Source organism: Ylistrum balloti, unplaced genomic scaffold, assembly GCF_031769215.1.
Source record: "Ylistrum balloti isolate Yb309-2 unplaced genomic scaffold, AGI_CSIRO_Ybal_v1 Utg369926, whole genome shotgun sequence".
In the NCBI taxonomy this organism is placed as follows: Eukaryota; Metazoa; Mollusca; class Bivalvia; order Pectinida; family Pectinidae; genus Ylistrum; species Ylistrum balloti.
In genome coordinates, this window is record NW_026782041.1 from 164,558 (window position 1) to 176,877 (window position 12,320).

General features: G+C 35.8%; 1 protein-coding gene and 1 long non-coding RNA gene across 2 annotated transcripts; one reads left to right on the forward strand and one right to left on the reverse strand.

The window, feature by feature from the left end:
* Positions 1-3,171: 3,171 nt before the first annotated feature.
* Positions 3,172-8,880, forward strand: LOC132546969 (uncharacterized). Its single transcript, XR_009554086.1, has 2 exons — positions 3,172-7,230; positions 7,431-8,880. It is a non-coding gene; the product is annotated as an uncharacterized LOC132546969 (long non-coding RNA).
* Positions 8,881-9,836: 956 nt separating this feature from the next.
* On the reverse strand, positions 9,837-11,354 carry LOC132547011 (uncharacterized). The gene has a single exon (XM_060210744.1). The coding sequence runs from the start codon at positions 11,352-11,354 to the stop codon at positions 9,837-9,839; it is 1,518 nt and encodes a 505-aa protein (XP_060066727.1).
* Positions 11,355-12,320: the final 966 nt, after the last annotated feature.

Sequence of the window (12,320 nt, forward strand, 5' to 3'; positions counted from 1 at the left end):
CAAGTTATTAGTAGTATTCCTGCTACTACAAGTCACTGATGGCATCCTTGTTACAAGTTATTAGTAGTGTTCCTGCTACTACAAGTCACTGATGGCATCCTTGTTACAAGTTATTAGTAGTGTTCCTGCTACTTCAAGTCACTGATGGCATCCTTGTTACAAGTTATTAGTAGTGTTCCTGCTACTACAAGTCACTGATGGCATCCTTGTTACAAGTCATTAGTAGTGTTCCTGCTACTACAAGTCACTGATGGCATCCTTGTTACAAGTCATTAGTAGTGTTCCTGCTACTACAAGTCACTGATGCCATCCTTGTTACAAGTCATTAATAGTGTTCCTGTTGTTCCTGCTACTACAAGTCACTGATGCCATCCTTGTTACAAGTCAATAGTAGTGTTCCTGCTACTGTAAGTCACTGATGCCATCCTTGTTACAAGTCATTAATAGTGTTCCTGTTGTTCCTGCTACTACAAGTCACTGATGCCATCCTTTTTACAAGTCATTAATAGTGTTCCTGCTACTACAAGTCACTGATGGCATCCTTGTTACAAGTCAATAGTAGTGTTCCTGCTACTACAAGTCACTGATGCCATCCTTTTTACAAGTCATTAATAGTGTTCCTGCTACTACAAGTCACTGATGGCATCCTTGTTACAAGTCAATAGTAGTGTTCCTGCTACTACAAGTCACTGATGACATCCTTGTTACAAGTCATTAGTAGTGTTCCTGTTGTTCCTGCTACTACAAGTCACTGATGGTATCATTGAGGTAGCGTTCCTGCTATAAAAGGTGTGAAATTGATTCTTTGTAAATTGTAATATTCATATGACAGACTTAATTCTAAAGACCACTGTCTGATATTTGATGAACGCAATGCTAGTCAAAATCTTTTACATGTACAATGACCAAAGTTAAACAGCCTAGCTTAAGACTGTAATCAAAATACATATATTCAATCTAATCAAATCAAAGGCTTTACACTATTTGCTGAGTGAGTCTGTCTGTCTGTCTGTCCGTCCGTCCGTCCGTCCGTCCGTCCGTCCGTCCGTCCGTCCGTCTGCTTAGGCCCATTTCTATGAAAACGGGAACAAGTGCATTTACATGTGAACATTTCGTAGCTCAGTATTAATAACCCATAATACACCATTAGAGTAACAGAATTTGTATATATATATTGTCCGTCATAGATCTGACACTTTACAAAATACTGGTAAATCAACATCATATGACAGAGGTAAACATGTACATTATACTACGTAATTCACTTTACACTAAAATATTTTTGAGTTAAAATGAAACCAACATGAAGTTGATATATGATATTGATTATAAGATTGATGGTTAAATTCTCATGTTATTTAATGACTGTGAAAAACACACATTTTTTATTTAAAGCTTTTGTTGGAACCACAAACATTTGATCCACCTTGAAAAACAACAACAACAATAATATTGAGGCAAATTACATCAATAAGCATGGTATAATACTGTATATACTGGGGATGTAGTTACCACACATAATGGAGGTGTTCGGGTTCAGATTAGGAGGTGACGTGTTACATACTGTCTTGGAATTAGAAAACCACCATTATGTCTTTATTTCTTGTGGGAATGGATTTTTTTTTTAATTTTTTTTTTTTACTTTTTTTAAATATTTTATTTTATGTATCATTTTAACATGCCATTCTCATGCACAATCCTTATTATTCACATACTTACTAACCAAAGATATATTTGTTTATACATCATTTGTTTGATGTATTCTGTTTTGGTATTATTTATTTGTGTGACTGTACTAAATATGTGTTTTGTAAATTGTTTTAAGTTATTACGAATTAATAATCATCCATTTTATGATCTGGATTTTTTTAAACATTACTTTACAACAATTATGAAAGCAGTTTTTGCAACCTTTATTAATCACTCTTGTTGGTCTGAATGGGAGCATGTGAAGGGTCTTACTTTGGGAGGAAACCAGAATACGCAGGAAAATCTACAAGGTCAGACAGATGACCCCCCCCCCCCCCCCCCCACTCCCCCATACCTTTTCATGTCCATTCCAGGAATAGAACCATGTGTGTCTAGGTGAAATGTGAGTGTGTTACCTCTAGCAACACAACCACATAGGTGAAATGTGAGTGTGTTACCACTAGCAACACAACCACACAGGTGAAATGTGAGTGTTAACACTAGCTACATAACCACACAATTATAAGTGAATACTGTTATTGTACTGTCATCACTTCTAGGTAAGTGATATAATATAGAAGTGTCTTCCACAGAACACACACGCATCGTTATTATGGTATCAAAGTTCACCTCATTGGAGTCAGCATGAAGGTACATCCGTGTATTAAAAAATCAGCATTCAAATTTTAAAATTTCCATATTGTAGATTGTAATTAAAAGAAAAATATTCAAATCTCTATGCTTGGCTCTAATGGACTTTGTTACAATTAGTGCTTAGGACCAAATCTTTGGGTATTGAAAATAAGAATTATGAAATTTAGTTTTCTCTTGAACCATGAAGTAAAATATTTACTATCCTCGGGATATATATCTAGGATTTTGTAAATGATTATAACTATACCAATTAATATTATGTGTGAATTTAAACAGAAATTCTTGAATGACCTGTGGTGTACTAATCAGTAATGTTGCTAGGCAGAGTCAGTAATTAACAAGATCTTTGGGTATTTACCTAGATTATAAACAGAAATCAAATCATTATTAAGATGGTATGATTTAGGTATTATGAGCTCTGTAGATATTACAGAAATAAAAGATTGTTTTATTTTAATTTTGTTGGCTGCGGCGATATTCTGACATGTTTTAGTTATAAACAGCATAAACTCAATTATGATTGTTCAAACCTCATTTAACAAGGAATCATTGCTTGTATCATTGACGGGGCATGGTTTAGAACATTTGTGTGTAAATACTTGGTTTTGATATGTTTTTGTGATGTTTGTAATGTATGACCTTATAGAAGTGCAGTTATATTCTTTAGCTTGCTCCGGTGAAGCATGACATCCATTTGGATTGTATTATAATTTGCATAATGAAATTTTATGTAGTGTTTATTTGCTAAGCAACACTGATGATATGAAATTGTCGCGAGCATTGATATTATAGACAGTTTCAGAATCTGTCAGATGTTTGAAGTATTATTTATTTGATGATGTTTTTATACATCCATGACATTTTGAAACTATTCGTAGCTTTATGTTCTAGGTTTTGGATGTAATGTTGCTTCTCGTCCTCTTGCCATTCCATAAGTTTTTCTTTTAACAAGAAATTAATTATCCAAGTGTAGGAAGATTTGTTAACAAGAAATTGGTCACCAGTTGTTGGAAGATTTTAAATCTGAAAATATTTTATTTTTAGTGAATGATATTTTTCAAAGCAGTCAAACCACATCATAAACAACATTCAAACTCACTTAACTTGAATACTGTGTTATCTTGAAGTTCTGCCATGGTCCCCTGAGTTCAAGATAACAAAGTTTGACTGTATTTTCATGATCAATATTTGATATTGGCTGTATCATACAGGAACATTTGTCTGCTGTCCCAGTTTAAAACTTGCCTTATCAAAGGGGAGAAGCTGAAGTACTGAATATAACCTTAACACTGATCTGATATATATATTGACTGATTCAAATGAGAAAATCATTTTCTTAAGTAAGTTTTTTTTTAAATTTTTTTTGTATTCCCTTCTTCAAAATCCTGGGAAGAGTCTTGAAAGTCTATTCTGTTCTTTGTTCTGCGTTCCTTGTCTTCAATTCTTCATTGTTTTTGCTTCCTGATTTCACACACACCTTGTATGTATTACCACTGTATGGTACACCATGTACCATTACCCTTGCCCAAGGTCAGAGGTCAACGTTTGTGATTCAGAGACAGATCTGGCCTAATATCACCTTGTTTTAGGTAAATCTTATTTGTTACACAGTTATTACCTCCAAAGAGTGTGCTGCATTGTACCTAAAGTCATGGTATAACCTACACTGATTTAATGTCATCCAGGGCAATGTCATTGTTTCACTTCATTTTCAGAGACTGACAGAGAAGTATTTTCTGTTGTAAATAGGAGCATCAATGTTTTTGCAATACATGTATATTTGAAATAACTTTCTGCATACATATATTTAAAAAAAAAATTGTATATTCTGTACGTAAAATTTATGTTTATAGAGAGCTGTTAAAGTTGTATCTCAGCAGTTCATGTATAAATACGTTTTTATGAATTTGATTCTGGAAGCTTAACAGGTAAAATCAGATTCTAATTGTTTTAATTAGGGGGTTTTAATTCTATCATAAAAAAGCAAATTAAAGAATATTTAGTGTTTAATTAATAGAAATATGATTAATTACTTCAGCAGTGTAAACAAAGAAATGCTTTACAAAGCATAAAATATATATTGTTTATCCTCTCATCTCTCTTCAGCCCCAAAATATTAAATGAATGTTGAAAATTTGAAGTCTTCTTGAATTCAACATGAATTTAACTACAGGTAAATCATATCCATTAGCAATCTCAATTCTCTGCCTAAGTTTATCGGAATTTTCATGTTTTTATAACAATTGGAAACAATCAATCCCAAATATAATTGAAATAAGTTTCTCACTGGTACCCTAAAATATTGTTAAAAGCTATCACTGGTACCCTAAAATATTGTTAAAAGCTATCACTGGTACCCTAAAATATTGTTAAAAGCTATCACTGGTACCCTAAAATATTGTTAAAAGCTATCACTGGTACCCTAAAATATTGTTAAAAGCTATCACTGGTACCCTAAAATATTGTTAAAAGCTATCACTGGTACCCTAAAATATTGTTAAAAGCCATCACTGGTACCCTAAAATATTGTTAAAAGCTATCACAGGTACCCTAAAATATTGTTAAAAGCTATCACTGGTACCCTAAAATATTGTTAAAAGCTATCACTGGTACCCTAAAATATTGTTAAAAGCTATCACTGGTACCCTAAAATATTGTTAAAAGCCATCACTGGTACCCTAAAATATTGTTAAAAGCTATCACAGGTACCCTAAAATATTGTTAAAAGCTATTACTGGTACCCTTAAATCTTGTTTAAAGCTATCACTGGTACCCTAAAATCTTGTTAAAAGCTACCATTATTTAAATGTCACCTGAATCATATTTACTATACAAGGTGACCTTCACTACCAAATTACCATTTTCTTGATCATTAAGAATAAATCTTACCTATCTCATCAACACAGATGTTGTTAACAATGAGAATTTCCTATTTCCCCAGAATTTACAACACAGATGTTGTTAACAATGAGAATTTCCTATTTCTCCAGAATTAACAACACAGATGTTGTTAACAATGAGAATTTCCTATTTCTCCAGAATTAACAACACAGATGTTGCTAACAATGAGAATTTCCTATTTCTCCAGACTTAACAACACAGATGCTGTTAACAATGGGAGGTTTCCTAGAGTTGACAACACAGATGTTGTTAACAATGGGAGGTTTCCTACTTCTCCAGAATTAACAACACAGATGATGTTAACAATGGGAGGTTTCCTATTTCTCCAGGGTTAACAACACTGATGTTGTTAACAATGGGAGATTTCCTAGAGTTAACAACACAGATGTTGTTAACAATGGGAGGTTTCCTAGAGTTAACAACACAGATGTTGTTAACAATGATAGCTTTCCTATTTCTCCAGGGTTAACAACACAGATGACATAGATAAGAATGGATACAAGAGTTAAAATAAATATATATAAGATAACAATATATCACAATAAATATAACAGATAACAAAAGATTGTTTTTCCAAATATGAAGGGTTTTTTAGGATAATTGTATTATGAAAGGAACTTTTTGTATTTAAGAAAAACATTGTTATTACAACAGTAAAATTTTGGTTTTTCCTATTGTTGCGATTCAACATGGAATATTTTGTTTTTATATGTTTCTGACACAGAAGGAGGTAGATAGCATTGACAGGTCACCACTGATGTGATTATTGTATAGGATATGGCAATATATGATTACATTGTCCTTGTGAGAAATGTTCAATTCTAAACCTTTGTGTAACTAGAGAATAAACTTACCTGTACACAAAGTTATCAGTCCCGTAACACAATGCAAAGAATATTCAAATGTTTTAAATTAAATTGTGACTGCCAAAAATGTATTGTAGTACTGAATATCAGTATGTACTTTAAATGTATCTTTTATCTACAAATAATTATCATGGCTGTTCATTATATTGTTAAGGAAAGTTATTAGTGCTGCACTGGGAACCAGAGCTGACTAGTTTTGTCTGTCCATCCTTCCTCTATCTCATCCAGGATCTCTCTCATACACTACATATCACAGGTCACTCTGACCAACATTTTTTACCTTTGACCTTCATCACAGAAAACTTTTGTTTGAACTCTATCTCCTACACTACTGGTCACTAAAGCTTCTTACTTTGGGTACATGGTCCCCTTGGCTAGTGTCATGTATCAAATGTTGGTCACTCTGATCAATAATTTGACCTTTGACATTCATCAAAGAAAAAGATAGGCGATATCTCCTACACTACTAGTCACAGGGCCTTCCTACTTGGTGTATGGGTTCATCCTGACTGGGTGTCAGGTTCACCTTGACTGTGTGTCACCTTGACTGTGTGTCAGGTTCACCTTGACTGTGTGTCACCTTGACTGTGTGTCAGGTTCACCTTGACTGTGTGTCAGGTTCACCTTGACTGTGTGTCGGGTTCACTTTGACTGTGTGTCACCTTGACTGTGTGTCACCTTGACTGTGTGTCGGGTTCACCTTGACTGTGTGTCACCATGACTGTGTGTCAGGTTCAACTTGACTGTGTGTCACCTTGACTGTGTGTCGGGTTCACCTTGACTGTGTATCGGGTTCACCTTGACTGGGTGTCAGGTTCACCTTGATTTTGTGTAAGGTTCACCTTGACTGTGTGTCACCTTGACTGTGTGTCAGGTTCAACTTGACTGTGTGTAAGGTTCACCTTGACTGTGTGTCACCTTGACTGGGTGTCAGGTTCACCTTGACAGTGTGTAAGGTTCACCTTGACTGTGTGTAAGGTTCACCTTGACTGTGTGTCACCTTGACTGTGTGTCAGGTTCACCTTGACTGTGTGTCACCTTGACTGTGTGTCGGGTTCACCTTGACTGTGTATCGGGTTCACCTTGACTGGGTGTCAGGTTCACCTTGATTGTGTGTAAGGTTCACCTTGACTGTGTGTCACCTTGACTGTGTGTCAGGTTCAACTTGACTGTGTGTAAGGTTCACCTTGACTGTGTCACCTTGACTGTGTGTCAGGTTCACCTTGACTGTGTGTAAGGTTCACCTTGACTGTGTGTCGGGTTCACCTTGACTGTATGTCGGGTTCACCTTGACTGTGTGTCACCTTGACTGTGTGTAAGGTTCACCTTGACTGTGTGTTGGTGGGGGACTAATGCCCTGAGTTGTGTTGTTTTAATGTAGTGTTACACTTTCCTTACTGAATATTTTGAAGTTCATAAAGGGTTTTCATTCTTTTATAATTTGATATTTTAATTTTGTGTTCATTGTCATATAGACATCTTTTTCAGTATTAGGTGACATTATTAAGACCATTCCTGGATGTTTTGATCTGTTCTCTGTACTCTTTTTCCTGACGTCAGTTCTGGTTTTTGTCTGACATTGATAAGGTGCTATATCAGTGTACCTTTATATTGGTTTTTTATTAAGACATCTGTGGGGTTTTAAACTTGTACTTTTTATTGATATGACATTTTAGCCATGGGTAGAAATGCTTATGAGATAATTATCAAAACTACTTGAGTGCCATTGTCTGTTATCAAAGCTACTTGAGTGCCTGTGTTTGTTACCAAAACTGCTCGAGTGCCAGTGTTTGTTAACAAAACTGCTTGAGTGCTGTATTTGTTAACAAAACTACTCGAGTGCCAGTGTTTGTTAACAAAACTGCTTGAGTGCTGTGTTTGTTGACAAAACTACTTTAGTGCCAGTGTTTGTTAACAAAACTGCTTGAGTGCTGTGTTTGTTAACAAAACTACTCGAGTGCCAGTGTTTGTTATCAAAATTGCTTGAGTGGCTGTGTTTGTTATCAAAACTACTCGAGTGCCAGTGTTTGTTAACAAAACTGCTTGAGTGCTGTGTTTGTTATCAAAACTACTTGACTACCAGTGTTTGTTAACAAAACTGCTTGAGTGCTGTGTTTGTTAACAAAACTACTCGAGTGCTTGTGTTTGTTATCATAACTACTGGAGTACAAGTGTTTGTTAACAAAACTGCTCGAGTGCTGTGTTTGTTATCAAAACTGCTTGAGTGGCTGTGTTTGTTATCAAAACTGCTCGAGTGCCAGTGTTTGTTAACAAAACTGCTTGAGTGCTGTGTTTGTTATCAAAACTACTTGAGTACCAGTGTTTGTTAACAAAACTGCTTGAGTGCTGTGTTTGTTAACAAAACTACTCGAGTGCCTGTGTTTGTTATCATAACTACTGGAGTACAAGTGTTTGTTAACAAAACTGCTCGAGTGCTGTGTTTGTTATCAAAACTGCTTGAGTGGCTGTGTTTGTTATCAAAACTGCTCGAGTGCCAGTGTTTGTTAACAAAACTGCTTGAGTGCTGTGTTTGTTAACAAAACTACTCGAGTGCCAGTGTTTGTTATCAAAACTGCTTGAGTGGCTGTGTTTGTTATCAAAACTACTCGAGTGCCAGTGTTTGTTAACAAAACTGCTTGAGTGCCTGTGTTTGTTATCAAAACTACTGGAGTGCCAGTGTTTGTTGATATCATTAAAATGCTATTACCTAGCATTGTATGTTAAACCAGTGTTTGAAGGGTGAATTAATTAAAAAGTAGTATACATTAAACATTGTCGGTTTTCATTTATTTCATTCTTTTGTTGTGAAATACCATGAAAATTTAATTGAAAGTAGGTATTTTCACTGCAATGAAAACAAGTTTTGATATGTTTGCTGATTTTTTACAAATCCGATCACTGCATTTACAGTGAAACTATCAACTCTGTCGGATTTGATGATTCATATCTTGGATGTGAAAGTATACACCCAGTGATAAAGAGCACACCTACAATTACTGAAAACTGTAAAAACAAATTGATCAGTAGAACACCAGTATATACAATGTGATCAATAAGTGTACACTGTTCTTTACATGCAGGTCAAGGTTGATCAAGTATTATGGAATATCCTGTCATGGATTTATCGAAGAGATCAGCAAAACAGGTCATAAAAACTTTGTAAAGTCTGTCTGAATCAATTTAACCTTTAAGGTATTGATGACGTCTTTAAATATCTATATATATATATATATATATATTGACCACGTCCATTGTATACACTCACCAGAAGTGGAAATCAAAGACAAAACAGACTCTTCTATTCGACTCTTATTCCTAACCTGAAATCATCAGTTTTCTACCATGCTTTATGATAACTGTTATGATTTTCAGTTTCCAATGAAACTGGACGTGTTTGAGACTTGTTAGAAAACCTGGTGATTCCGTTGTTTTATATCTATTCTGCATTGGACATTACTTACTTGGATTGACCAAAATTTCCATCACAGGTGTCAAAGCAGAAGACGCTTACTCTTCCAAAGCAGCTGGTCATATTATTTTTCTTTAATTCATTATAATGCCCGAAGTCCGCCGAATTAGAGTGTGAATTATGATTCTGTTGACATATCGATATTTACTTATATTTGTTATTATTAGCTTTTAACACGCTGACACAATCAACACTGTATTTCAATGTAGCAATATTAAAGGGAGACAATTCACAAAGACCAAATATAAAACCTTTAATTAAAGTTTGCTGTGTTGACATATGACGTCACTATAGAACCAAGCATACCGCGCTGCTGTCTGTCTGGAAGTGTAGTTGGCACAATAGCCAATGTTCACGTTCAGTTCCTTATTAAGGGTGAAAATATTTATGAAAAATATCGGCATATCGTCCACTGCTATCCTCGTCAGACTTGGAAACGAAACCAGTCTGAAGTTTTTTTTCAGTTCCGGTTTTACCATATCGTCAACCCTGGAGAGGTTTGTAAGGCATATCACAAAAGGGGATTTCCCTCTTACTGGCTGTTCCCTTAATTCATTCTCTGCTTCCTCCTTCATTATTTCGATAGGTTTCCCGGTTGACACGATATCAGAAATTTTGTCTGCGCATTGCTCGGAAAGATTCCAGAAGTTCATTGCAGACTGTTTGTGCGCACGTCGCAGAGGAACGGAAATAGTTAAAGGAATATGAATTGCAGCACATCCGGGATAGTCCTCGAACATTGTTTGATCTGTAACGTAGCGCCTGAGGTTGACCATGATTTCAACAGGAACTACCAGGCGATCAATGTCAACAGGGAGGGTTGGCTCCAGCAACCGGGCTAAGGACATACAGGCCGCGATGATACAAGATGACGTCACAGTCACGTGATTCTCCTTGTTGCTCAGTAAAAATTTCCTGGAATGCCCCTCTGTAAATTTGAATCTGATGTTGCCAGTGGATTGTTTATGTGTGTTAACAAGATTTGAAATTTCAGAGTGGCAGCTGTTGTTATAGGCATCAAGTGCTTGAATAGACTTTCCTGTGCACGAGCGTGTCGTTTGCGCATTAGCATCGCCACCTGTTTGCATGAATATACCGCTATTTTTTCTTTGTCGAGGACGTCGTTCGACTCTGTCGTCAGGAAATATTACAGGTAGAATATTTTCTATCGGTGGCAAAAACAGTGACTTCTTCATTGCCGATAATGCACTGAAACGCCCATTCTGAATAAGGTGAATAAGTTCTATAAAATCTGTGTATATCTTCTGTAGATAAATCCCATCAGCAATGGCATGATGGCAGCTAAAGGCGAACACCAAACTGTGGTTTAAAGGAGGGGTTTCTACGTTTGTGCTTGCTTTAATATCTGGATCAACAAAAATGATTCTCCAAAGAGGTCCATTTTCGTAATCAAATGATAAACGCAGGGCGTTGGCGAGGATTTCCTCGTGGTTGGTATTCTTCGTCACCCGTAGATCCATCGTACACTTACCCATTTCTAGGAAATTGTAACAAACACTGTCTCTACACTTGTTTCTTCGAATACACATACGCAAAATAGGATGCTTCTTCATCAGAAATACAAGCGCTTGTCTGACATTGAGTTGAGTCACTGGCGCGCACGTCCTGAGAGACATGAGCTGGACTATAAGGTCCATTCCTCGCTGGTGATAGAGGTGGTACATGGTCTCGAGGGGCCCAAGAGGACGGGACAAACGGGGAACACATCCGGGGCTTTTGTTTCGCGATAACTCTGAAAGGTCTTCCATACTCATTTTTAGCACGTTACTCTGAAAACAAATGAAAATTTGAATAACGTAATAAAAACCCAAATACGTAGGAAAGGACATGAGTCGCACATGAAGCAAGGAGCAATGAAGGGTCAGTTAATTATTCGTTTTGAAGTTGAAACATCGGTCATTGATATGTATTTTTTCCCTTTTTTCGTCAGAATATCCGTCTTTGTTTTACATCATAAATAACGATTGCTCATGTGAAAATTTATTGGTGTTTGGATTACAGTGAGCCCAGTTGTGACATATAGTTTGGTAAACATTATGAACTGGTGTGTTAATATCAGGATAATTGAAAGTTAACAGAAGTGAAATATACCTATATTGATTAACAAATTTGGTAGTGTAATGGTGGAACTTCAAGTTCTTGAGGATGTATCCTGAAAACTCGAAAATAAGATTTATTTCATTTAATAGTATGCAAATGTAGGTTTATTCATATAAGAATCTACAGGCTTATTTTCAGGAAAGGCATATTATGAGGTTAGATAATTCTATAGATAATCTCATACAACTACGTTACATAAGTTTAGGAAAAAACTGAGTTTAAGGAAGTTTCACTGTAATGCTTTCATATGAGCAATTTTAGCTAATTAAAATTCCTAAAGTTAAGGAAGATTCGTGACACTGGGGCTTGGTTGTCTCAGAATGACAAAGATTCGTGACACTGGGGCTAGGTTGTCTCAGAATCACAAAGATTCGTAACACTGAGGCTAGGTTGTCTCAGAATGACAAAGATTCGTAACACTGGGGCTAGGTTGTCTCAGAATGACAAAAATTAAGTACAAAGTACTAGTATTAGAAATAATCAATTTGAACGTGACCCTTTAATAGTTAATTTTTCCACCTATTAAACTAAAAAAATTAAATTAGGTTATGTTAAACGTTCACTGTTTATTAATTACCCGTCTAGGTGCAATAAAATATTGGGCAAAGCGGATTTTCCCC

Excerpts from the sequence above, each read along its gene's own strand:
- LOC132547011 (XM_060210744.1), bottom strand. The coding sequence starts at position 11,354 with ATGAGTATGGAAGACCTTTCAGAGTTATCGCGAAACAAAAGCCCCGGA.